The sequence below is a fragment of the Phyllostomus hastatus genome, unplaced genomic scaffold, assembly GCF_019186645.2.
Source record: "Phyllostomus hastatus isolate PE091 unplaced genomic scaffold, TTU_PhHast_1.1 phas_contig_40, whole genome shotgun sequence".
NCBI lineage: Eukaryota > Metazoa > Chordata > Mammalia > Chiroptera > Phyllostomidae > Phyllostomus > Phyllostomus hastatus.
The window spans coordinates 34752284-34779855 of record NW_025333872.1 but is presented as its reverse complement, the minus strand read 5'-3'; the positions used below and the strand labels follow the sequence as shown (position 1 = coordinate 34779855).

The following is a 27572-nucleotide window of genomic DNA, read 5'->3' as shown; positions in this document are numbered from 1 at the left end:
ATATAACTGACCTTAGTTTATTAAACTTTGAAATTTTCTTCTTATAATGGAATTTTCAGCTTTTATTACATTAAAGTTTCTTTTCTAGATGATGTACTTACACCATTAACTAAAAGACAGTGGAGTCAAATGAAAAATATGCATTTCCAAAAAGTGCATTCTTTTATATATTGTGACAAGTAATTTTTTCTTGGAATATACACATGCAATTACATAAATGTTAAAACCAATGCCAAAAAGTTACTCTACCTGCACTGTAGAGCTGATCTCCGACGCAAAGCCACCTGTCAAGGGAGCCTCGTGACTGATTAACAGTCGTCCTGTTTTGATTACAGACTGAAAAAGACAAGGAAAACCTAATATTGAAAAGAATACATCATTTCAAGTATATAATGGTAGTTTTGATTAAGGAATAAAAATAAATTATTTACATTCAATAAACTATAAAAAAATAGTAGTGCATTATTAGGACAAATAAGTTACAACACAACTCTTTCAACCAGACAGTCATTTGACTTTTGCACATTAAAACTTTTTTTAATATAGTTTATAATACAAGTACAAAATAAAAATAAGATTTGTAATTCTATGTATGTCACCAAAAATGCATTTCATTATAAAATATTGTATATTTGCATATAACCATAAAGTCTTAGGAAATATTGTTTTGTGGAGAAGGAAAACATAAAAATAGCACATAAATGCTGCAGCGGAGCTGGCTCATGCTACCAGATATTTGAAGAGTCCTGGAAGGAAGAAATCATTGTAAAAGTACAAGGTTTACAACCTTCTTTGTCCATGTGCATTAAAACCTGGTTCAGAATCTCAACTCTATTTTAACACTGAAAACGTCACAAATCATAAAGATGTGTTCTCAATACCAGCTCGGTATGGTTGTCCACACTGTGCATAATATACTCTGTACAATAATAAATCAGGGAGTATAGCAATGGTATCACAGGATACCCGCTCTGTTGGAAGTTAAAAAATATTAAAATCAACAGCAAGTTATTATCAGTTATTACTTAAAATATGCTCAATAATTACAGTATTACCAAAGAGAAGTGGTATATCCTCCTCTACATTTCCAATCATTTATCACCTTCCTTAAATTCTACAATACTACTTCTGAATATGGAATAAAATCTTCCAAGCAAAATATGTGTATAAATTAATTTTCCCTTCATTCTAGGCAATTGGAGTTTAGAATTTTAAAGTATGCAGCAGTTTTAAACCAGCATATGTTAAACTCTAAGATATAGCTAGTAGCCATGACAAAAATAAGTTACTGTAGCTACTAAGTAAATAGTGACTGAAAAACATAAAATTTTATGAACACCATACCCACCCCCCAAAAAAATGCTAACCTTGGAATACTGGTGTTTGGATTTTTATGACAGTGACTAATTACTCCATTTATGACAGTCACAAATTAAATTTCTATGCACCTGGTTAAAAACATAAAGAGACAAAAATATTCTGCAATCACACACAAATGTAGTCTCAAAGAATTCTCTAAAAATGCCCTGATTTTTTAAAAATTACTAGTTAAAAAAAAAGACAGATTTGACAATCAGATCTTCCTGACAGCTCAAAAACCCAGACTTCTACCAATGTGACAGTGTCTAAAGATGACAACTAAAATCCATCTCAGTTGGACAGTGCACCTTGTATTTTTAAGAGGTACAAATGAAACCTCTATAAAAGTGCTACTGTTGCCTTAAGACTGCACACAACAGAATTGATACTCTGAGCTGCAGCCAATCAAGATCATATGACAGCCTTTAGAATGATCCCTTAAGGCCAATAAGCAACCTAGGCAGACAGTGTAGGCTCCCTATAGCCTACAGAGTGTAACGAGGAAGCTAAAGCACAGCTGTACCCAGGACAAAAGCTTCCGGCCTTGGAGTTCATGCAGCATGATGTGTACATAGATGAAATCCAGAGACCTGGAGTGTCTTTCCAAAGGAGAAAGACTAAATAAACCAACATGTATCAACAGTCAAGTATTACACAGCCATGAAAAAGGCTAAGAAGACTGAGCACATGAAATAATGCACATATGTTTAATAAAATAAGCAAATTGCAGAAAAATAATCTCATTTTGTGAAAAGCAACCACCACAGCAGTGAGGGCACCGACAAACATAGCTAGCATCTTAACTAAACACTTTTAAAACAGAAATAAGTTTTTAAACTATTTCTAAAGTGTTGCAAATAGCATAACAAAACATTACTAATTAAACTAATAAACTGAATTATTGATTTTATATATGTGTGTGTATATATATATATATATATATATATATAGAGAGAGAGAGAGAGAGAGAGAGAGAGAGAGAGAGAGAGAGAGAGAGAACGCGCTGACATGTGTAAATAGTCTGGAAGGATTCATTTCAAAATACCAAAACTTATTTCTCATGAGGAATGACAGTAAAGGAATTGTAGGAAAGGGACTTTTGTTTATTCCTTTATATAAAATATTTTTATATTATTGGAAGTATTCTCAATAAGTATACAATAAATAAAAATTAAAGGGAAAACATTTGAATTAATGTCACAGGCAAATACATATTATGTTGAAGTCATAATTTCCTTTAAGAAACACATGCTGTTTTTCATGGTATTTTAGGATGAGTTTAGGGAACCCAAACTCCAGCAGCAAACAGGCACACTAAAGACACATGGAACCGGCAGCCTTCCCATGACAGTCTCTTCATGATCTGCTGCAGGTCAGGATTATATCCCACTCATCTCTTGACCCACAAGCTCTTGGATACTAGAGAAAGTGGGAAATAAGCTATTGGTATCACAGAAGGTGAAGTCTTCAACACATCTGTATGTGTGTTATATAAACTTATGTGTTCTTGAACAGGAGTTAAGATCTTAGAGTTACAGAAAAAATTCCAGAAATTTCTCAAACAGCAAGAGCTGCAGTGCAGGCACAATGAAATGTAGCGCTGCTGTGAGTTTATGGAAATGGCCATGGTGCACGCACCAGTGAGAGAGGGTGTGGCAAGGAGACTCGGAAGTACTGATCACAGTCACAAACAGGCGACTGCCATGGGAGTCCCTTTGTGTGAGGCTGTGGGCTCAGCACTTTACAGTGATTACTGCAGTTAGTTTAGACAGTACCTGCGTTTCATTTTTGCTTCTTAAAATCAACTCTGATATCTGAAAAGTATTAAAATATATAAAATAAAATTACATAAAAATTCTGAAAATTGATAAAATTTAGAAATAACACTGATGTTTCAAAGTCACACCCTCAAAGATAATTAGCATATATCATTAAAAGATTGAATCTATAAATACAGTTCAATGATTCTGTAAGGTATAATATAAATTCGACTTGGTATATGCTTTTTATTCTTCACAATTTTAATTTGCTAAAATTTCTGAAGATAGCCTCTTTTCTATACCACTTTGGGAATTAGTAACACTGTTATTATTATAGTTAGATTAGACAAATATACAAAATTGAGGAGAATGTTACTATTTTTGTGGTTTAATTAGATATTTTGATTATACACATTTGTCAACCGCAAAGGCATTTTTACGTTCAAAAATTACCTTTTACATGGAGGGACAATGATATGTAACTGCTGGGAAATTTTTCTAGCCAAACTGCATTTTGGCATAGTTAGTAAAAATGAATATTGTGCCTTTCAATGGAGATAGCTATTAAATTTTTTTAAATAAATAACTATAAATACAAATAATACTTTACAAGTGATTTTCTCTTTTATAATAAAGTCAATTTTAAAGTTTCAAGTTTTCTTCTGTGATAAATGTATCTCACCAATTGAAACAATTGGAAAGGTTGAAATAACTTGTCAATGTAAAAGTTGAACTTATCAAAGCTAGCAAAAATCACAAAAGGCTGGATTTTCCAGTATCTGCTTCTTCAACTTATTGCCACTAAAGCCCACTCCAAGGAACCTGGCCTCAGGCAGAAAGAGCACCAGTAAGTTAGAGGGGACAAAGGTACCAGGGAAGACTGTACCGGTTAAGACTGGACTGTCAATAAACGTTCTCTGTGTCCTCTACCATAAAACAAGAGGGCTTTTCTCCCTACAGGGTCTCAAAAAGATGTGTCAAGAAAACTTAAAAAACAATTCTAAAAGGCAAGGAGTGAAACAGCCAGTAGGCTGCTAAGTCACATTGGTCTGCCATGAATTTCTCCCAAGAAATCTCAGTCTTTTTCACTGTTTTAGTTAGCTGTCCCCTTCTTCGGCACAACAACAGAATACTATTATAAGAGGAGCTATCAAAATCTGAACAGTCCAAAGAGTACAACATTGCCAACGGTAGAAGCGTCACGATAGTCCTGTTCTGACAGAACCCCGAAGGTGCCTTGTTTCTGGTTGGGCTACTTCATGACTGTTTCCCATTGTCTGTCTCCTACCCTGATGCCACTACTAATGGCTATAATTTCAAGTTATCTAGGCAGAATATCTAGCACAATGCTCAGAATATGGTAGACACTCAAGAAATTTAATTAGTTAAAAATTTATTAAAATAATTTAACTATATTAAGCATGTGCTTATTAAACTTACAAAATTATTGCTTTCTTGGCAAAATCTATTTTTCAAATAGTGCAAAAGTATACTTCAGCACAGCCCATAACAATTTAAATATGAAATAATAGTCTCCAAATTGAGGATATTTTAATGTAGCTTTAACAATAAGATATCTGTGGTAACAGGAGAATTGCTAAGTTATACTCCATTAAAATTATTGCACAGATTTTGGCTGTCCAAACATTGAACACATGTTTTAATGAATGTAGCCTTTAAAGATTTTAACACAATCCAACCAGGAAAATTGTTAAACTGTCATTCGAGGAGAACATGGTTCAGACAGCCAGACCATTAAGCTTGCATATGCCTGAAAGTGTAACAGTGACATTAAAAAAACAAATATATTGATATGTCGTATTTATTGTTTACTCAAAATATATAGCAAGATTTTTTTTCCTACAGAGCATTTTAGCCTGACCAATACCAAGTTCAGTCACCTTTTCTGACTGCTGTAAACAGGAAACTAACACTTCAGATAGGCAATTTATACCTCTTCTAATGTTTTCTGTCTAAATATGAAGCTAATGAAAAGCAAGAGAAACATCAAAACTGACCCTTTTTGTTTCCTTTGAAAGCAAATCTGCTTATAAATACATATGAGCAGAAGTAATAGTAAAATCATATGCTTATGTTTCATTAATCAAAACCATTAATATTTATTTATACAACTTATAATTAAAGATATAATTTTAATTAGCTTCAAATATTATTGAAAATGAATTAGGTTTTTGAAATGTTTTCTTGTTTAGTAACCAAATGCATTAGAAAAATTAACCAAAAAAAACTCAAAATTAATCCCAGGCTAACAAATGTATTAATATACGCCTAGTAACTATTGTTAATCATCGATCTTCACACACAATCAGACTATGAGCTGATATTCTACTGGAGAGATGCCAATGCTAAAACAGAAATAACAATCACGAGCTCCAGAGAAAGTTCGGAAAAGTCCATCTTGGCAAGGATATTAGCAGTGAAGTTACAATTACTTTTGATATTGTAGGAAAGTGGTGTAAACTGAGAAAACCTAAATCCTCAGAGTTTTATCACCCATTTATTCACCCATTCGTGAAACTTTCAGACTTCCTCACTGATTCATTTTTGCCTGAATGATTTGTGTAATCAGAGCTGAAACACTGAATAGCCTATGAAAAACCACTTTGGCAAAAATGAGAAGTGGACATCTTTCTGAATGCTACCTCCAAACATCAGATAAACGTGTTTCTGTCCATCAATCTTACCTTTCCAGCTTGACTCCTCATGGACCCTCTAGGCTCCAGTCGTGTCAGGCTCGTCTGTGAATGCGACCCCTGCTCTCTCGTCTCTGACTTCCTTCCCCAAACTGGCAGGCATTCTAACCCTCCCTAACACCCATCTCACACAGTCCCTTCTCCACAGTTCCCCCAAGTAGGCTTTCCCTAATTTAAACCCCGTGGTAACTTTTTCCTTTTTTCCTTTTCACATTCTATATTCTAGCAACCATTTCCTAACAGAATTTGAGGTAGCTGACAATGCAAGGATTTTCTATGAAACCTAAACCAGGGTACAAGGTCAAGAGTCAAGTACTAGGGTCAAGGCAGCACTCACTGCTGTACCTCCGGTTAGGAACCCTACTAATTTATGTCATAGGACAGCCCTGTGGACATCTGTCTTTTTATTCCTTGCAAACACACTCAGAATCACAAATTTGAAGATAGAAACTCTGTGTTATTTATATTTGTACTCACTGCGGAATATAGCATATAACAGATATGCACTTTATTATTTTGGGACAAAGAATCTTCCGTGTCTTTGTTTTGGAGGGTATTCTTTTTCATAGGGTGTGTGCAGGTATGTCTATACTATGTCCTCCAGCAGACTCTAAATCACTCATGAGCACAAAATTCAGAAAGTATCAAGGTTCTGTAGCTAACCATAACAATTAATATATGGTTGTGTATGCTCATTAAATGTTCTTTATAGTATTTTTTATAAAAGCATACAGACAGTGATTTAAATGAATCGTTGAGAAGACTCCAATTTTCTGAGGTCTTCAAGCTCTTCAGAGGGACTAATCATGCTACGAATGACATTAAAAGGGAAGTCCTAAAAACTAAGCTCTAATCATTGTTCTCATTCTGATAGAGGACTACCTGAGCCAACTTTTTCCACCTATATTTCCTACTCCAGATTGTTTGTAGAATAAGGAGTTAGCAGTATAAAACATGCTTCTATTTTTACATACATTTTTAAGTGCATGACTGGAATATACACACATACACAATGTACACTTTCCTTCATACTGAACATAAAATTTCCTTTCCTACTGACGACAGGTCACATCTCATGATGAAAGGGTGTTGTACTGGATTGATGGACATTTATTAGATATGTAGTTAAACATGGGTAAGTATATAAATAAATGTGTCTTAGAAGTCTTTTCCCACCTCCCCCATTAGTTTTTTGTGAATATTTTTAAAGGATTGTTTTTTTGTTTACTGATTGTAGAGAGAAAGGAAAGGAAAAAGAGAGAAAGAGAAATAATATTGATCAGATGCCTCTTGCACACATCCTGACTGGGAACTGAACACACAACCTGGGCATGTGCCCTGACTGGGAATCGAACTGGCAACCTTTCTGTTTGCAGACCAAAGTCCAACCAAATAAGCCACACCAGTCAGGGAACCCCATTACTTTAAATATCATTGCAAAGCCTAACTACTTCTAGGAGTCAATATAATTTTTTTTTCTGCCAACACTATTTTTTTTAAGATTGAAATAGCCATTTTTCAAGTTGTCTGTGTATTTTCATTCTTATCGCCACCCTATCATTTTTCAGCAGGACTTAACATGTTTCCATAAACTGGTACTTAATATCTGCTTCAACTCTATCAGTTCCTTTTTATGAAAAGAAGAAATTATAGTATGTCATTGGAGTATAAATATTGTTGACCTCCATGTTACAGAATTTTAAAGAAATCATTAGCAAGGACTACTATTATAAAATTGAGCTGTACTTCTGAAACATAATTAGGGTATTGTATCTTCTACATCTATTCTTATTTCCATCCTGAGCTCTTTCGGGCTTTGTCTTCGGAGTTTGCTATGGCAGGAAGCATTCAGAGGTACTACTAACTAAAACTTTACTGTATATATGCTTATATTCTTCTAATAAGTGAGAAAGTGGGAGTACAATAGATACTACACACTACTTGGCAAATTTAGAATGCGACCCAACAGTAAAGATCAATGACAGTGGCATCCCACTACATTTATTATTAGTTAATTCAAGCACCTTACCTTTATTCAAGTAATATGGTTTTGTTACCATGGTGCTATATTCATATTGCATGCAGTGGAGAAGAGGTTGATAATTCACAAATAACTCATTTGCCTAGTTTAGCCTCTAGGTTATGAAGATTATGAACTCACTGAAAATTCCATATAGACACTATTATTTGTATTTTTTAACATTTTAACCATTTTAAGGGTGCACTTCTGTGTCATTAAACACATTCATACCATTGTACAACCATCCCCGCCATCCATCTCCAGAACTTGTTCATCTTCCCTAATTGAAACTCTGTACACCACAGGCGGCAAACACAAGGCCCTCCACCTTGTTTTTCCCCGCTCGACACCTTGTTTCTACCCAGTGGCAGTGCCAAGCTCCTTGCCCCTAGTTAAGGACTAGTTACATTTATACAGTCCTAAAATTACATTCAGGCTTAAAATTCAGCCCTTTGAAAGCAACTACTAGGCTGACGTGGCTCCTGGGGGAAAATGAGTTTGACACCCCTGCTGTGCGAATTAAACAAGAACTTGCCCCAGCTCCTGGCAATCATCATTCTACTCTGTCTCTCTATATTTGACTACTCTAGGTACCTCATATAAGTGGCATCATCAGCGTTTGTCTTTTTGTGACTGACTTATTTCACTTAGCATGCCTTCAAGGGTCATCCTTGTTGTAGAATGTGCAGAGATGTCCCTCCTAAAAGCTGAACAATACTCCATTGTATGCGTATACAACCTTCTGTTTATCCATTTATCTCTTGGACACGAGGATTACTTCTACCTTTTGGTTATTGAGAATAATGCTCCTATGAATGTGGGTATGTAAAATATCTCCTCAAGTCTCTGCTTTTACTTCTTCTGGGTATATGTCCAGAAGTGGAATTGCTGATCACGTGGTAGTATTTTGTTTAAATTTTTGAGAAACAGTTGTACCATTTCCACAGCAGCTGCACCATTTTATATTCCCACTACCAATGCACAGGGTTCCAATTTTTCTACCTCCTCAGCAAAATGTATTATTTCTTGTTATCTTGATAGTACAGAATCTAATGGGTGTGGGGTAGTATCTTCTGGTTTTGATTTGCATTTCCCTAATGATAACTGATGTGTAATCACTAATTATTTTTAATCTTTTTCTTTTCAATTTTTTAATCAGGCTCTTTGAATTTTGTTGTTGATACATATAGTGTTTTAAGAATGCTTAACACATCTAATTTCTTAAACTGATCTCCTTGAAGACTTAAAATAACATCTTTTCAGATATGATATTCCATTTGGGAAATGATATAATCAAACTCAATCGTTCACTGTGTCCTCATTCCTGAAAAAGCTTCACATCTTATTCCCTCACCATCTCCCATTCCAAAACAGACACAAGGACATTTCTTCAAAAGATCACTAGTCACAGAGATCCTTCGCCAAACAGATTATCTAAGACAGCACTCCTCTCCTGAGAAAACTTCAATGGTAAATCTGCTATCTGGAATCACAAAGATAACCTATAAACTGTAACAGCAGCCATACTCCACTGCCCCAGCTACATGCTGCAGAACCTTCCACGCCTCGTATCTTTGTTCCACACACTTCCCAGCAATTGGGATAGAATAATGCCAACAAAAAAGGTTTGGAACATTGGTACAAACCAGAAAATCACCTTCACTATCATATTTGAGTATCACATGCTATTTCCCAATTAACTTTTAATGTTGTATAAATTCCAAAGTTCACTGGTTCATATTAAAGCCAATTTCTTGAGCCACTCACATGTGCCAATATTGGCGAAACAAAGATGAGTTAACCAAGGTCCTTAAAGGCTTGTAACATGCATTTCAGCATGCCCTAGGGCAAAGCATATTTAAAAAGAAGAAAGGCAATTAAAACATTGGTAAAGCAGAATATTGGAATTAAAAATCAAGTTATAGTTGTTAAAAACAAAGTTTTTTTTAGAATTTTAAATTTTAATTCCTGAGGTCTTTTCTATAATAACATTGAAAAAAATTTCTTTTCTTAAACAATTACTAATACTCCTTCCTTTTCTAAACCAAGGCTCCACTTGGCAAATTTCTCTCAAGTGTTGACAACAGAGGGAAATACTATTTCTGGCCATCATAAGAGTTCTAAAGGGTAGAAACTGACATCATCCCCTGTGTGCTTCCAGCATACCATGTAATAAGAAAGTAACTTTTACCAAAACCAAGATTGTCAGCAGTTACATTTTACACTGCTGTTTTAAGCACATATCAAGGGTACAATTTTCCCTGAAGCCAGCTGGTTGTCTACCAAGGTAATACCTCTCTGAGGAATGATCAAAGGCATAAACACTGCCGCACTGCCGCATCACCATGGATAAATGCTTTTATTTTCTAAAACCTGGTCCAACTCTATTGGAGCAAATGGATTTTTAGTCCATTATGAAACAAAAAAAATCATGTGTAGTTCATAAAACATAAGCAAAGCTTAAATCTTTTATGTATTTTTTGGGGTATGAATCAAAAAAGTGGTATAGTAAAACTCAAAGGATGTTTTGGCAAATGTTAGACATATGTTTTTGAGTATATGTTACTAAGATAGCAAAAGAGAAAGAACGTAAATTTCTTCCTCCCATTAAAACCAAGATGATGAGGAGAAATTACTTATATGATAGATAGTTCCAGGAAAAGAATTCCTTTAGTAGAAAGAAATTTGTCTACAAAACATTCATTGATTATTTTATAGAGACAGTAAGGGGCAGAAGCACAGAAATCTCAAGGTCAAGAATTACACTATCAATATTCATTGCTAATGGAATATTAGTGATAAGATACAATAATATTACTTGAGCAGAAATATATCTCAATATTCAAAAATCAATTTATGTTTAGTGTTAAGCCCCTCCTTTTTTGTCAGAGAAAACCTCTGAAATTTTCTTTCCTTACAAACCACAAAGATATGAATAATCTACCCCTGTCAGATTTACAGTTCTCTATTCTTCAACTTTTTTATTGACAAGGACTAACAAAAAGAGTACGATGACTGTGGCCATTATACCACAAAAAGTGAGACACCTATAACACATACCTTAGATTGTAAATGATACAAAATGCTTTTTTTGATAAGTGATCCAAGATTCTGTGCTTGTTGACTTATGTTATCCTGAGAATTTGGTCATTTTGCTATATCTATCATGAATAAAATGATTACTATAAATGAGAAGATATTACTAACCAATCTAATAATTTTAAAAATAAGTAAAAAATTAGAATGAAATGGCACCTCATCCATTAAAGTCACAAAATAATTTAAATTTAAATTCTGGCAAGAATACAGTAAAAGTTTCCTTACATTGCCTATGCAAAGTAAACTGACATAAATCTTTTGAGAAATATTCTGGGAATACATTTATCAAAAGCTATAAAATGCTCCAATTCCTAGAATGAGCAACCTCAGTTCCAAAATTTATTTTCAAGAAGGATTGAAAAGATGCAAAATTCTGGACTTCTGGTTTAAAATTATTGTGTGTATACTGAGTCAAAAAAAATTTTTTTAATTAGGAAACACGTTTTAGAACCAGGCCCTCACACTAAAGACTTAAATACCATGCTTGGCTCATGGGAAAATTCTATTTGAAAGGGCAAAGCACTTACTTTAAAAATATTGCATGTAAATGCCTTCCTCACCCACAACACATTGCATACTATCTAAAACCAAGGCTTCCATCATTTTCTTTAATCTCCCTACCTTCAACAGTGCTTGGAGGCTGCGATCCCTAGTTCAGAGTGTCAGAGCGGCAGGTGGAGGGCTGGCAGTGGAGGAGACGCTGTCCCTGCAAATGGAGCTCCTGTCATGGAGGGCCAGGCTGGGAGCTGCCCAGCTCACCCTTCGGCTTGGAAACTTGAGAAAAGGACTGCCCCCATAAACAAATAGAGAGCAGAATCACAGTGAACCCCTATATCCTGGTTATGGACAAAGGAGCCAAGAAAGACAAAATGACACCACTGTGTTCAAAACTGAGTAAAGGAAGCAAAACATGGAATAAACCATAGAGCCTATTGAAAAAAATACTTAAAATTATTTTGATCCTTCAGAGGAAAAGTATGCCTCTGAAAATAATCTACTCAAGATCCAGATGAAAGTATTTAAGTAACTACTGTGCATTCTTAACAGGATATAAGAGCTACAGTATTTTGCCATGTATAATGTGCTGAAGTATACAATGTGCACCCACATTTTGTGTGCATTATACAGGAAATTGTGGAATCTTTATACCCATGTATAATGTGCATCCTTATTTTTCCCTCAAAAATTTGGGCAAAAAAGTGCACATTATACATGGCAAAATATGGTAAGCTCCAAGAGATAGGAATAAAAACACTAAAGAAACCACAAGGGTAGGTGAAAAAGGATACAGACGAGACCTGCAAGTCTCACATTGGAACTAAAATCACACAGTAAAACTGAAACCCACAATGGTGATAATCTGTGTATCTGGTCATCCTCCCCTTCTGCCCTCCACTAGCCCAGTGTACTGCTTTCCATTCAGCAGCCATCAAAACCATATCCTGAATGAATGAGTAGGGATAAATTGGCCTCTGCTGCAAGTGTCAGAAATATACAGAGGTGAGAAGCAAGCAGACAGGAAGGGAAGGTGAATAAAAAGGCATCTTTTCTCCCCAGTCCCTGGACACAGCACAGCAGTGAGGACCCCCCATAGACTCCCTCACCCCCTCAGACACTGGAGGACCACCTATGGAGACGCATGGACAGGCCTCCCTCCCCTTCTCCTTCGATTTTCCTTTTCTGAAGGGTACCAGGGACTTCATATTGTCCAAATCAGAACTGCAAACAAGAAGAAAGAAAAGAAGGAAGGAAAGAGGTTCCTCTTCTCAGTCTGACAGCAGCTTAAAGGACAAGTAAGGCACAGAAATCAGAAACTGCCTACAAATAGCTTTCCTTTAACAGAGTACACAAAAACAAATGTCTCAGCACCTCAAAGTAATGTGAGTAACTGAGGCAAAGCAAGTGGTGGGGAATGTGGACAACCAGGGAACACAGTCCCTGACGTAGGTGGTCAAACTTTTTTTTTAAGTATTATGAAAGCCAAGCAAAATATGTCCCCAGGCTGGATTCTGCCCAAAACTTTGCAACCTATACTTTAAGGAAACATCTTTCTGGTGAAACAATACTTTTTTTTTTCAAATGTCAAGATGTACTTTCTGCCATGTTATCTTTACCCACATAATTATACACTGATTTAGGCAGCTTTCCATTCTGGCCTTCCCAAACATTTTGTGGATATTTACCAATATAAATATCCATTTCGTTGAACAGCACATTTAGCAGAGCAGTCCCAATGTTTCAAAAGAAAGACATTTGAGCCATTTTCTTCACCATGTGTTTCTAAAACCCAGAAAAAACAATAAGCTATCCAAGATAGCTTTAACTTTTCAGTAGTCCTGCTGTATGTTCCAGAATGACATCATAAGTAGAGATTACAGCATTTGAAATTTTAAATGTACAGGAAGAAAAGTAGCCTACACCTCTAAAACTCTCATTCAAAAGGCACTGGGTAACAACACTGCACTCCTGAAGCATTCACACTGTCCTTCCACCAGGAGGCCTGCAATGTGCTTACATGCCAGTGAAAGTGACAATCAGCTTGCCAATTAGCCTTAGTCTTTTCAGGAGAAATATGGTAGCGAGAATATCTGCAACAGATGAGGTGCATGTTTGTTGATAAAAGTTTTAATAATTCTACCAGAAATGTAATTGTCTAGAATTCTTTTACATTACAGGGAAGCTATAGAATTATTTTTTCTTAATGCCCCCCCACACATATACACCTATCACTACCAATTTTTGGAAATGCGAATTGCTAATTTTGGCCATCAGCACTGGGAGCTGGGCCAGGCCCACAGCAGTGCCAGTGATGTCCAAAGTCAGTGTTTCTGTCTTAATCACAAGGAACAGATATGAAGAGGAAGCACAGACACCATGGCGAACATCTTTGAGCAGAGGAAGAGAATAAGGCGGCACCATGAAAATAATTGGGTTTATTTCAGGGCTCATACAGAAAAAGAACTGGAAAATCCAATGATGGAAATTAAACTGAATAATACTGAATGTAAAGTATAACTGAAAAATAAAATATTTTTATTTAAAATATCTTTAAAAATAAAATATCTTTTAAAAAGATATTAGCAAACTCAAAAAAAAATAAATAAATCTTGGTCCTTGTAATACAAGGCATTCTCCATTCCTAATGCCCTGACCGTACCACCCTAGGACATCTTTCAGCAGTGGCCTTATGTTGAGAAAAAATACATGCAAATGAAGTAGACCATGCTTAAGAGACATAGAATCATCCACTCCAATTAACTGCAGTTGGGAGAAAGTTATGGGGAAGAGTTTGGAAGAAAATTACAACCCAAAGGGTTATATCATGAAGGAGAAGAATGCTTTAAGCCTCTATGTGCTAAGCCGCACTTCAGTGATAGAACGCACTACTGCCACTAAACTGCTGCTCTTCCTGTTAACCCTCATCAGTGTGGAGAAGTGTTCACACAATGCCACTGTCTCTTCTCATCAGGATCACTGCTTAGGTGATAACCCCAAGCCAGGAACCGTGGGCTAGGAAAGGCAGATCCTCACTCTCTGGGTGGTCGGGTGAGGCTCAGAGCCAACTAGGCAGGCTGTGCCAATGCATCAACCCACCCAAGGGCAAGGAAGAACAAGTCATCAACGTGCACAAAGTGTGGGAAAGGAAGCATCAGCAATCACTGTTTGCTGCTTTAGAACTTTATTCCACTGAACCTCACGCTAGTGATGGACAGATGTCTACATGAGCTGACACTTTTAAGGAAAGATGAAGTTTTGTTGAAAATTTTCTCTGGCATTCTAAATAAACAAAGAAGGGAATATCTTAACCCATTCCATGTGCTCTATTTGTAATCAGAGTTCTACTGGTTTTCTCTGAGAGCTTAAACAAGTGTTAAAGTTCCTTTAAGCTCCAAAAGCCCCTGAAAAGAGGCACCCTTAGCTCAGTTTGGTGACCTTTTCTCCTTAGGCACCTCTACTATGAAGAACTGACCAGGAGCTGGTGAAAACAGAACCTGTCACTGATCCTTGAATGCTTCTCTCAACTTTTAGGCAGAAGTGGTACATCATCAATCACTGCTTTGCTTTGTTTCAGTCAAACAAGGGAAAGGAAAAAGTCTATTAACAAATTAATGTGAAAGACAGATATATTATAAAGCCAGAACATTAAGTAGAAAATTTGGATATATAATAAGGAATACTTAAAGGCAGCATTCAAATTCTTAAACTGTGCATTATTGTTATATATATAATTAATCCCCTGATTTATAGGTTTCATCATAAACAAAAATATATGTATAATTTACCCCACACAAGATATTTATACTATTATGTTATATATATAATACATATATACATACATACATTTATGTGTACATCATACATAATGTGTGTGCATATGTATATATGTGTATTTTGGGGACAGGTATGCAGTATGTATGGGGCAAAAGGAAAGAGATATTAAAGACAAGAGAAACTAGGATTGTAAACCAAAAGCAGTCATTCAGCACATTGTAAAAATAAGCCCCCCATGACAGGAGGCACTTTGCTTTTTGGTGCCTCAGGACATAGTAGATGCTCAATAAACTCATTTGCTGAAAGGCTAAAAATTATTATTTTCCTTTTTTAAAAAAGTCTCACAAATAACATTGAAGAAGCTATATCACTAATGAGCAAATTTATTCTTTTCCCCCAGCTTTATTGAGATATAATTGACATATAACACTACATAAGTTTAAGGTGTGTAATGTAATGACTTGATATATATATTGCAAAGTGATTACCACTCTAAGGTTAGTTAATACATCCATCACCTTACATGGTTACAATTGTGTGTATGTGTGTGTATGTTGAGAACTTTTGAGATATACTCTTCTAGCAACCTTCGAGCATACAATATATTACTGTTAACTACAGTCACGCTGCACAGTATATCCCCAGAACTTGTAGGTGGAATTTTGTACCATCTGACCGCCTTCACTATTTTCCCACCTCCTACACTGGCTGCCTGCTCCTAGAAGCCACCAATTTGTTCTCTGTTTCTATGAATCTGGTTTTTTTTTACATTCCATACATAAATGGAATGTAAAGTGAGATCATAAGTATTTATGAGATATATAAGTGAGATCATACAGTATTTAATTTTCTCGGTGTGAAATTTATTCTTAATAATGTAGGTAAACACATTCATAAACAACTATGGAAACTAAAATTGAATCAGGAAACTACTAGATTTAGAGTAAAATCATCCACCGTAAGTATACAGATTTGAAAATATCCTCTCCTGTTACCTAGTAATTATCTATCAATTAGAAGTCTGTTTTGAACCACATCACTGTCAAAAAAAAAAAAGTACTATGAGACAACTACATTTATCATGGTTAAATACTTTTTTTTCAAAAAGATGTTATTTATTTCCTTTTAGAGAGAGGGAAAGGGAGGGAGAAAGGGAGAGAAACATGGATAGGTTAACAGCCCCAACTAGGGCCCTGGCCCACAACGCAGGCATGTGCCCTGACCGGGAATTGAACCTGCGACCCTTCAGTTTGCAGGCCAGCACTCAGTTCAGGCCAGCACTCAATCCACTGAGCCACACCAGCCAGGGCTTATGGTTAATTATTAACAATTGTATCTCCTGTCTGAAAAGCTAAGCCAACAGAAAATGTCAAAATCAGTATGTTTCACTTAGAAAGTATGACTGATACCTAACATAAGGAGCTACCTGATTTCACCAACAGAGAAAATGCTATTCAGTGGGACCTAGGAAAAACTATCATGAGACTATTTTCCTTCCAAATAAAAAGTGTTTCCCACAGATCTGTGAGCTGCTACAGCAAAGTACCATAATCAAATCTAAGGAGGGAATCATGGGAACCTCCTCTTCATAGCCAAGTCAGACCGAAGTTGTGGGTAACCTGGGAGCCTACCACTTGCTATTTGCATCTCAAGTTGAGTGGGAGCCTTCATCCTATGAAATCTGACACTATTCCAAGTAGACAGTGTCAGAATTAAGTCAAATTTTAGGCCTACTCTTTGCGACAGCATGGATGGAACTACAAAGCATTATGCTAAGCAAAATAAGCCAGGTGGTGAAAGACAAATACTATATGATCTCACCTTTAACAGGAACCCAATCAACAAAACAAGCAAACAAGCAAAATATAACCAAAGACATTGAAATAGAGAACAGGCTGACAATGACCAGAGGGGAGAGGGGAAGGAATTTCAGGGGAAAAGGGGAAGGTTTGCAGGAACAAGTATAAAGGACACATGGACAGTAACAAGGGGAGGGGGGTGGAAATAGGAGGGAGATAGGGAGGGCTGGGGGGTGGGCCAGGATGGGGTAAAAGGTAGAAAACTGTCCTTGAACAACAATTAAAATTTAAAAAATCAATCTAAAAAAAAATGTAGGACACTCAGCTGCTGTCATGGAGAAATGCTTGGTCGGGGAAAACCCACACAGTAGATGACCAGAAGGGCCAGGAGCTATGAGACCACACTGTGAGGGGACTACAAACAATCATACTTAAGTTTAAACTGTGTGATAGTAGGTTTTCACTGTCCAATTATATATTTTAAAGCTTAATGTGTTACTTTTAGTATCTATTACTCTTTTTAATCATTCTTTGTAAAAATTTCAATGTTAATAAATTAGATTGGGATTATTTAATCAAAACTGGCTTTTTTTTAAGATTTTATTTATTTATTTTTAGACAGGGAAGGGGAGGGACAGAGAGAGAGAAACATCAATGTGCGGTTGCTGGGGGTCATGGCCTGCAACCCAGGCATGTACCCTGACTGGGAATCGAACCTGCGACACCTTGGTTCGCAGCCCATGCTCAATCCACTGAGCTACACCAGCCAGGGCAGATTGGGATTGTTTTAAATATTAAACATTATATTTCCATAGATAAGTAACCATTTAAGATGGTAGATGTATATTGCCCTAGTTTTATGCAAAGTACAAAAGTTTGACTTCAATTCATCTGATGCTTTTAAAAAGTAATTTTAAAATTTTGTTTTCTATTCAGAAAATTTAAGTTCAGAAAATTCGTTGAAATAACTTGCAACCAATAACCTTGTCAAAATATGGTTTTACAATCGAGATGCCAGGAAGTGGAAAATTAAGCTACTCAATTTGCCACGTCATTTGACCTAAACAGAAATAAGGCCCAATGTTATACTGAAGAAAATTTTGGAAATTTTATTTTGGTCTTTGGATTTGGGCAGTTTAGATTAACTTCTAGCTCTGCTGCTCCCTAGTTATAGGAACTTGAGCAAGGTTCTTATCCTGAGACTCAGTTTCTTTGTCTACAAAATGGATGGAATGGTAACACCTGCCTAGGAGTATTGTTGGGGTATTTAAATGAAATAACGCACATCAAGTTTTTTAACATAATGCCTAGCACCATGGCAAACATTCTATTATAAATCTATCATTACAGCATAATACTGAGTTTTAGTTTTGTGTCAATTCATATCCCCTTTACATATTAGCTTTTAAATACTTGTTATATTTTCACTCATTTTTATTTAACAGCAGAGTCCAGTAAGTTAATAACTCAATCAAAATTCTGTACACAGCTTATACTGAAATTATTTTTTGTGCATTAGATCTGAGGCTTAGTAGCTCCCTGTCATTACTTTAAAAAATTCTACATGAGAGAATCAACCATCTGTTGATGTTGGTTGCTGCAAATACTATAAACTAACAAAAACACAGAAAGGAAAATGATGATTCTTTCAGACACTGACAGTAGTTTTCCTGAGAACAGAGAACGTGAGTGATGTTTCAAAACTGAGGCCTAAAGTGAGAGCCTCTTAATTGTACATAATCTCCTTGCTTTATACAATAAACATATGGCAGAAGGGAAAAAAAATCTAAACACAGAAAGAACACATGATCAGTCCCCCTATAGCAACAGATGGATGGGAAATTATGAGCATTTGGTTACAAATTACATCATAATAGAATTTTGCCTTTGTCATACATATATCCCTGTGACAGGCTGGGTGTTCTGGAAACATTTTAAATAAGTTTATATTATCCCTTAACCTTGAACAGGAGTCATTAATACACAATTAAGTTGTAAAATATCAACTATGCTATTTGTTCTATTTGCACATACTCAACTGAAAAATGACAGGATTATCTGTAAAAGAATTCAGAGTTGCCATGCTATTTAAATCTAGCAGATGAGTAAAACTCAAATCGGTTGATATATTTTTAACAAAAGGAGAGCTAGGTTTTAAAATGGAAAAATAAAATAGAATTTCAGGGCTTAGAAAATGAAAGATCATCAATTTCAAGGGTTTTGGATAAATACAAGGGAATCCAGAGTCCCCAAAGTTAAATGACTTAACCAAGGAGACTACCTAGTTAGTGATGAAGCCAAAACAAGACACGTAATCTTCAACTGTCAGAAAACAATTCTTAAATAGCTATCACATAATTCCTGAGCAAATAACCTACACACTCACCATTTAAATCAAACAAACAAAAAATGCTGCTACAACTATTAATGCTTTATACAATGATGACATTAAATCCTCACACCTCTGAGTGGGCATTATCAACGAGGAGTCAGGAACAGGGAAGTTAAGTAGCCCGAGCACACACAGGGGACCAGTAATTCCCCTTGGGTAAGCACACTCTCTACTGCACCATGTGGACTCTCATGTGGGATGAGCCTCACAGTTACTCTCATACCACATTCACTCCATCTTCCCTGTACTGTATAAATCTAGATAAACCCAAACCCCTTTCTGCTTCAAATGATAAAATATAGTTCCAAAGTGTTCTTAGTCATTCCAGTCAAATGACAGCTAGCAGTAGTCATATACAGAAAAGGTCCTCACCTTTCTTAGCTGTCCAGATACCATTCTTCCTGTCTTTAGGATAAAAAGCAGTATAAAGACCTCCAAACCCTGGTATCCCGCCCCTTCCTTTCCTCCCACTTCTTTTAAACAAAGGTGGTGATCAGATTTTAGGAAGGGACCTATGGGCCTCTGAGTAAGGGCTGAATACATGTTGTGCAGACTAGAATCCCATTTTTTTTTTTGGTCTTTCCTCTATTGGTAGAACAAGATTAAACTGGGGCTGGAAGTCATTAACCACAATTGTGTGAGGCCTATTAGAACGTGCCATAGCCACGATTGTATGAGAGCTTATAAAGAAATGCTTGGAAGACCTGTGAGAGATGATGCCACCATGATCTAAATAAACTTCTAGCCTCAGTGCTCTCTCCAAATGGAGTATCAAGAATACTAGGCTGTGAGGAAGGGGACCAGTGGTCAGAATCGGAGCCAAAAAAAAAAAAACAACCAAGATGTTAATCCTCTCTTAAGTTCCTCCCTGAGCCACTCTCTACACTATGAATTGTAACATGGAGGTGTGAGATGTGAAGTGAAAGAAAAAAAGCACAAAATCTAGCACCCACAGAATTTACACTCTAAAGGCATAACTAATAGCATCATGTCAGAACAACACATACAGGCAAGTGCCTGCAACTAATGTACCTTATAAATGTCTCTGTAAACTTGAGTAATTCTAAAAAGGAGTGTTTCAATCTGTCAGTTAATTCAGTTACCATAGTAGGTAATTTATTAAGTAACTTTCTTACATTCTTTTTCATGATAACTATAAAGAAATGTCAATTTAAAAATATTAATTACTATTCCATTATGTAAATGTACCATAGTTTTTTGGTCCACTCATTTACTGATGGGCACTTGGGCTGTTTGCAGAACTTGACTATTGTAAATTGTGCTGCTATGCAGAACTTGGCTATTGTAAATTGTGCTGCTATGAACACAGGGGTGGGTAGGTTCTTTTGGATTGGTGTTTCAGGGTTTTGGGGTATAATCCCAAGCAGTGGAATTGCTGGGTCAAAAGGCAGTACAATTTTTAGTTTTTCAAAGAAATTCCATACTGTTTTCCACAGTGGCTGCACCAGTCTGCATTCCCACCAACAGTGTACTAGGGTTCCCTCTTCTCCATATCCTTGCCAGCAATTGTTCTTTGTTGATTTCTCTATGGTGGCCACTCTGATTGGTGTGAAGTGATATCTCACTGTGGTTTTAATTTGCATCTCTCTGATGGCTAGTGATGTTGAGCACCCTTTCATATGCCTATGGGCCCTCTGTATATCCTACATGGAGAGTGTCTATTCAGGTCCTTTGTCCATCTTTTAATTGGATTGTGTCTTCCCAGTGTGGAGCTGTAAGTTGTGTGAGTTATTTATATATTTTGGACATCAAACCCTTATCCAAGGTATCATTTGCAAATACATTTTCCTATACGGTTTGTTCCCTTTTCATTTTGCTGATTTTTTTTAGCTGTGTAGAAGCTTTTTAATTTGACGTAGTCCCATTTGTTTATTCTTTCCTTTATGTTCATTGCTCTAGGGCACATATCTGTGAAAATATTACTGTGTGCATTATCTGAAATTTCCCGTTCTCCTCTAGGACCTTTTATGGTGTCAAGACTTAATATTTAAGTCTTTTATCTACCTTGAATTTACTTTTGTGTATGGTGCAAGTTGGTGGTCTAGTTTCATTTTTTTGCATGTACCTGTCCAGATCTTCCAACACCATTTGTTGAAGAGGCTATTTTTACTCCATTTTATGCTCCTGCCCCCTTTGTTGAATATTAATTGACGACAGAGACATGGGTTTATTTCTGGGCTCTCTATTCTGTTTCATTGACCTATGTGTCTGTTCTTATGTCAGTACCAGACTGTTTTGATGATTGTGGCCTTATAATATAGTTTGATACCAGGTACTGTGATCCCTCCTACTCTGTTCTTCTTTCTCAAAATTGCTGAGGCAATTCATGGTCTTTTTTCTGGTTCCATATAAATTATTTAAATATTTGTTCTATATCTGTGAAATATGTCATGGGTATTTTAATAGGGATTGCATTGAATCTATAAATTGCTTTGGGTAGTATGGACTTTTTAATGATGTTAATTCTTCCAATCTATGAACACAGTATATGCTTCCATTTATTTATGTCTTTCTTCATCTTGTTCTTCAGTGTTCTGTAGTTTTCTGAGTACAGGTCTTTTAACTCCTTTGTTAGGTTTTTTTCCTAGGTACTTTATTTTCTTGTTGCTATGGTAAATGGGATTTTCTTCCTAATTTCTCTTTCTGGTATTTCATTGCTGTTGTACAAAAATGCCTTTGATTTCTGAATGTTGACTTTGTATCCCACTACTTTACCAAATTCATTTATTAGATTGAGTAGTTTTTTGGTGGAGCCTATAGGGTTTTCTATGTACACTGTCATGTCACCTACAAACAATGCCAGTTTTACTTCCTCCTTTCCAATTTGGATGCCTTTTGTTTCTTTTTCTTGTCTGATTTACTGTGGCTAGAACTTGCACCAGAAAGAAAGAAGGAACTCCTACCTTTCTGGACAGCATGGATTGAACTGGAGAGCATCATGCTAAGTGAAATAAACCAGGCAGTGAAAGACAAATACCATATGATCTCACCTATAAGGGGAACCTAATCAACAAAACAAAACAAGCGAGCAAAACAGAAACAGAGACATGGAAATAACGAACAAGCTGACAGTTAAGGGGGGGATGGATAACGGGGGAAGAAAGAAAAGGGTCAAGTCAAGAAACAATTAGAAAGGACCCATAGATAAGGACAAAGTGAGGGGTGAAGACTGAATGTGGGGGTGGGTGGGCAGGGCAGGGGAGAGTAATGGGGACAACTGTAATTAAACAACAATAAAAGATTAAGTACTAGTTCTTGTGTTTAATTTTTTACAATCAAATTGCTATAACAAGGCTCATGTTTGATTAACTTGAACTCTACCCTCTTACCTCCATCCCTAAGAGTATTCTCAGGTAATTCTTTTGGATATTTTGCCTTAAAATGTTTGACACATAAGGGGCTGACAGCAGTTCCTGTGAAATGGCTGCCACAAGCCCTTTCACTACTTGGAGTACAACACCCCTTTTGTTTACATATGACACACAGAGAGAAAACAAGATTAGATTTGAAATTAGCAGCTACCTGTGTTTTTATGTGCAGTAGATTTTAAACTATAAAATTACTTAATCTTTCAGGATGAGTAAATTGCAGAAGCAAATGTATTTGCTATTTGGCTATTCTGGAACAAAAAAGCTAAGACAGCTCCTCCCAAAATGCTTTACCTAAACAGAGAACTTGTTCTGGTGGCATTATGTAGCCCATGTGACATTCAGCAATGTCTACAGACAGTTTTGGTTGTCACAACTAAGGGTGGAAGGGTAGGGAATGGAATGCTATTACCATCTGGTAGAGACCAGAGGTAATGCTAAACAACCTATAATGCACAGGACAGTTCCCACAACAAAGAATTATCCAAAATAAAATGCAAACGGTGCCAAGGTTGAGACACTCTAGTTTAAGAGCACCACTGATGGTTAAAACTGTACTTTCCAGAAAGCCTATCAAGGACACTCAGCACTTAAATAACTCAACATCACTATAGCTATTTGAGGAGTCCTCCCCAACCAGGATACCTACAGAAGAATAACCCCATTTCCCAATAGGGAATTTATCTCTATTTTCTTTCATTCATCCCATTCTTTCAATCACAGTCTTTATGCTAATAACTCCCAGATCTGCCACTTGGGATCACAGTCTCTCCCAGGTATTGTACCTTGGCTATCTCAGGCTTTCCCCATATCCAAATCTAACAGGAATTTCTCACCACCCCTCTCTCCTTTCTTTAAAAATCAACCTTTACAGGCAAGACCATCCTAAAGCATTGAAAAGAAAGAAAAAAGTATACGATGGAAAAATAGAGTATAATAGGAGAGTGAGTAAAAATTAATAACAACAACCTAACACTTGCATAAAGTTGAAGTCACAACGTTCACATATTTTATGTCATTTTACTCTTTGAAGAACTTTGAGGCAACTAGGTCTTAAAATAACTGGGCAGTGATACTTGGAACTCCCATTGACAATACACTGGGTTTTTAAAAGCAATTTAGAAAGAGCTGTGGATCATTCTGAATGTTAAGTAGCAGAAAGCATCAAAACCACCCTGACACAGCCAGTGCTCAAGAGGTCCTCATCGCCCCACAGACCTCCTACTAACACCGCCATGAGCAGCAATTCCCAATGGTGATTACCCAAGGAGCTGCTACTTCAGGAACTGAACAGGGTCACTTCAAGAACCACTTCTACTCATCTCATGTGTACAACAATAGAATCTGGTCGGCTGCTGACATCGTTCCACAGAGCTTCCAGAAGTACAGACAGTGCTTTATTGTTGTAAGTGAGTCACCCTGTCTGAGAAATAAGATTCTGGAAGGTTTAAATAAGTTGTAAGGATATCCAAGTGAATGAAAAAGGAGTCAGAATTTAAACACTGACAAACAGTTTCCCCTCTACAGCTAACATCAACTCACCTGGAACACATCCTTGAGAAACTAACAATTCTGTTTATAAATACGCATGGATATCACCCTGACTCCTTATCACAGGGAGGGCTGTAAATGATTGAGTCCTCCTCTCCTGTGGTATAAACTCAGGTCTATGCAATAAGATTTGAGAATAGTATTTCTGAAGTATTATCTGATTTGTTTTTCATTCCTACTGAGGCAGCTTCTGCTTTGGCAGACAGGCAGATAGAGCCAAGAACAAAGACTTTGTTGTTCAGTTCTAACTTTCCAAATAGAATTTCTTAAATGAGATCAGCAAGAGCAATTGTCTTGAAACCCACAGTCTCTACTTAAAGAGTGTGAGAGAGAGATGGTATGTTTTGATGTTCCAAAAGCATCTGGTTTGGAACATTTAGAATTGAGGGTTTATGTGCAAGTTTTTCAGATTATGGTAATAGCACATAGGATATTAGAGCAGTTTTCCTGGCTCTAGAAAAAGAGGCAGAAGTTTGATTGGCTGGTAGAAAGAGATAAGGATCAAACTGGCTAACTAGAGTTTAGATACTGGCCTGGGACCTTAAAGGTGTATATATGCAAGTATGTCTGGAGGGGATGAACAGGAGATGGGATAGTAAGCTGGTAACAAATTTAGATGGACTGAGGGTATCTACAAATAGTAGGGGTTTGTGCCCAGCTTTCTACCTAAACCCTCTGGGAAAATCACTTTGATAGGTCCTTCAAGTTAGTGCTGGGTAGATGCCAGAGAGCAGCAATGATGGCAAACTTTGCCAGGGCAGAACAGGATTGAGATCTCCAAGCTTCCCTGTGCTCCTGGCTTCACTGGGATGTCAAAGAGATCCAAAAATATCCCATGGCCCATTCAGGGGAGGTCTTATAAAGCTTTTCTTGCAACAGTGCAGGCAGCCAGTGAGGACAGTGAGCATGGAGAACTATGGGGCCAGCTGATGGATCAGCAAGCAGTCAAAATTTTATCTTAACCCCCTGCCACAAAAAATCACAATAAGATGCCCCAGCCTTTAGTACAGCAATAGGGGATAACATGAAGACAAAGGCCAAAGCCCAAGCAGCATAAGACACATGAAAAAGACCACGGAGGCCCAGGGTACAACAGATTACACAGACATCTTCCTACTGCCAATGCCTCCCCTACACTCAGACTCCATCTGAAGTCTGCTGCAGTGCGGGTGAGGGCAGGGATGGGGACAGAATCATGGGATGGGAACAACAGCCCTAAGCAGATGAATTTTAAAGACTGCATTCCATTTTGCATTTGACTAAATATTTACCCCCATATGCTAAAGAGATGTTAATTTGAAAAAGCAATATTGCATGTTTCCTCACTACCAGCAAAAAAGCAGTTTCCATAGCTAAATTCAGTTACAAAGAAGTCAAGTCACATTTCTGCACATCTACAGATGTAGTGATTGTATATTGCTTAACAGTTTACAGTTTCCACAGGTTAGAGAATCACAAATTATTTTAATATCAAGATTATCATAAAGCATGATTGCCATATCTTGGCCTTAAAATGTCTTCCTTTCTCTCTTTTATTCTCGATAAGATACACGCACCTCTCTTCTTAACTCATTAAACTGACAAAGAGTAGAAGAGAAGGGCCATGGCATGAAACTGCTGCTCATTCTTCATGGCATTCTTCTAACCCAACCCAGAAATCAGTATTTTGTCCAGCAGTATGAAGAACTCTACACTACAGAAAAGTCATTTGCCATTCCAACTATTCCAATTCTATTAGAGTCAACTAGACTCTGTAATTGATAGTACAAATAAAAAGAGAGCCAGAACTTAAAATGATCTGCATCATGTTTTTACGAAGTGTTCAAGTGCTGACCACACGCAGTGGTAGGCTCAGCAAGAAAGGACGCTCAAAATGCTACAAATGAGTGTGTCCCAGCCTCTGGCTTCATCTACATTTTGCTTGTTGGGATCTTTGGAGGAACATATTCTCCTTCCCTACAGAAAACCACTCTTGAATTATCCCCCTAAAATTGTTACTTGTTCCACCTCTTTGTCCCCGCAGCAACTTTTTGATAAATATTTTCTTGGCATCATCAGAAAATATGAAATTGTTGGGTTGCTCACCTGCCTCTCCCACCAAGACAGTGGGGGCATCCTTAAACTTCTGGATTCTAACTTCTTGGCCATTTGTGTTAAAATGGCAAGTACAGTTCTAAGTACTTTATGTACATTAAAATTCAACTCATCCTCAAAACAATCCCAGAGAATAAGGACTAGTATTATCATCCCCATTTCAGAAATGAGAAAAATGGATGCACAAAAAGCTAGAATAATAGAACTGAGAATTAAACATGGTCTGCTTGAGCCCAGAGTAGATGCTCAATAAAAATTTGTTAAATTAAACTGAACCCAAGCTGGAAAAACTATAATTCAGAAATTCAAAGTTCCTTTCTTCCAGATACTGCCTTTGGTCAGCACATTTTAAACCAATAGTCCATGAGACTCCCATTAAAGAAACACTGTATCTATTGTTTAAGTAATTTGTTTGTTGTATCACAGATGTCTTTCTTCCACTGCCATACTCCTTCACTTTTTCCAAGATATCATTATTTTCTTGAGCCAAAAATCATAATAATATAATCACTTTTGTCAGCTTCTACAAGGCTTGCTTTTTGGTAGAGAAGAAACTAATTCTTTCCATGAACTGTTAAAAGACACTATCTGTTACTATTACAGTCGATGCAACACATAAAGTAACAACCACACAAATAAAATGCCTGTTACCCATTTATCCCTCAGAACAAAGAGAAATCTGTTCTCTATTTAGATAATAACAAAACAAAAAGATTTATGTCTAATGCTTTCAATGGTGATTTTAATGGAACTATTTTTTAATAATTATGTTGGAGCCCTTCAGGATTTGATTTATGAACAGCCCCTTTTAGAATCTCTATGGGATAGTACCTCAAAAGGGAGCTTAATTTTCAAACATGTTTTTGAAACCACTCATTGCCTACTCATTAATTCTACCATACATAACACACACCTTTAGTTATGCTATTTCATGGTTCAAAACACATCACATATACACCAAATAACCTCAAAACTCTGTCCTTCCCTCTCGACATCTCTCCAGCCTTTACTTTCATCTGTCATCAAACTCCTCAGCCTTCCCTGAATACCAGCACGTCACATGTGTTTCTCAATTACAGCTTTGCCGACATAAAAACCCAGTAGCTTCTGTCATTTTATAGAC

The 27572-nt window shown here is 36.6% G+C and overlaps 1 protein-coding gene across 2 annotated transcripts in view; it reads right to left on the bottom strand.

Annotated features, from left to right (window-relative positions):
* Positions 1–27572, bottom strand: part of BCKDHB (branched chain keto acid dehydrogenase E1 subunit beta) — a 188895-nt gene that overhangs the window by 50858 nt on the left and 110465 nt on the right. Inside the window, exon 9 of one of the 2 annotated variants that reach the window (XM_045843192.1) lies at positions 250–336. The exons of the other annotated variant lie outside the window; for it this stretch is intronic. Within the exon in view, the coding sequence (XP_045699148.1) occupies positions 250–336 (87 nt within the window). The remainder of the gene's footprint in view (positions 1–249; positions 337–27572) is intronic. 2 annotated transcript variants of the gene reach the window in all.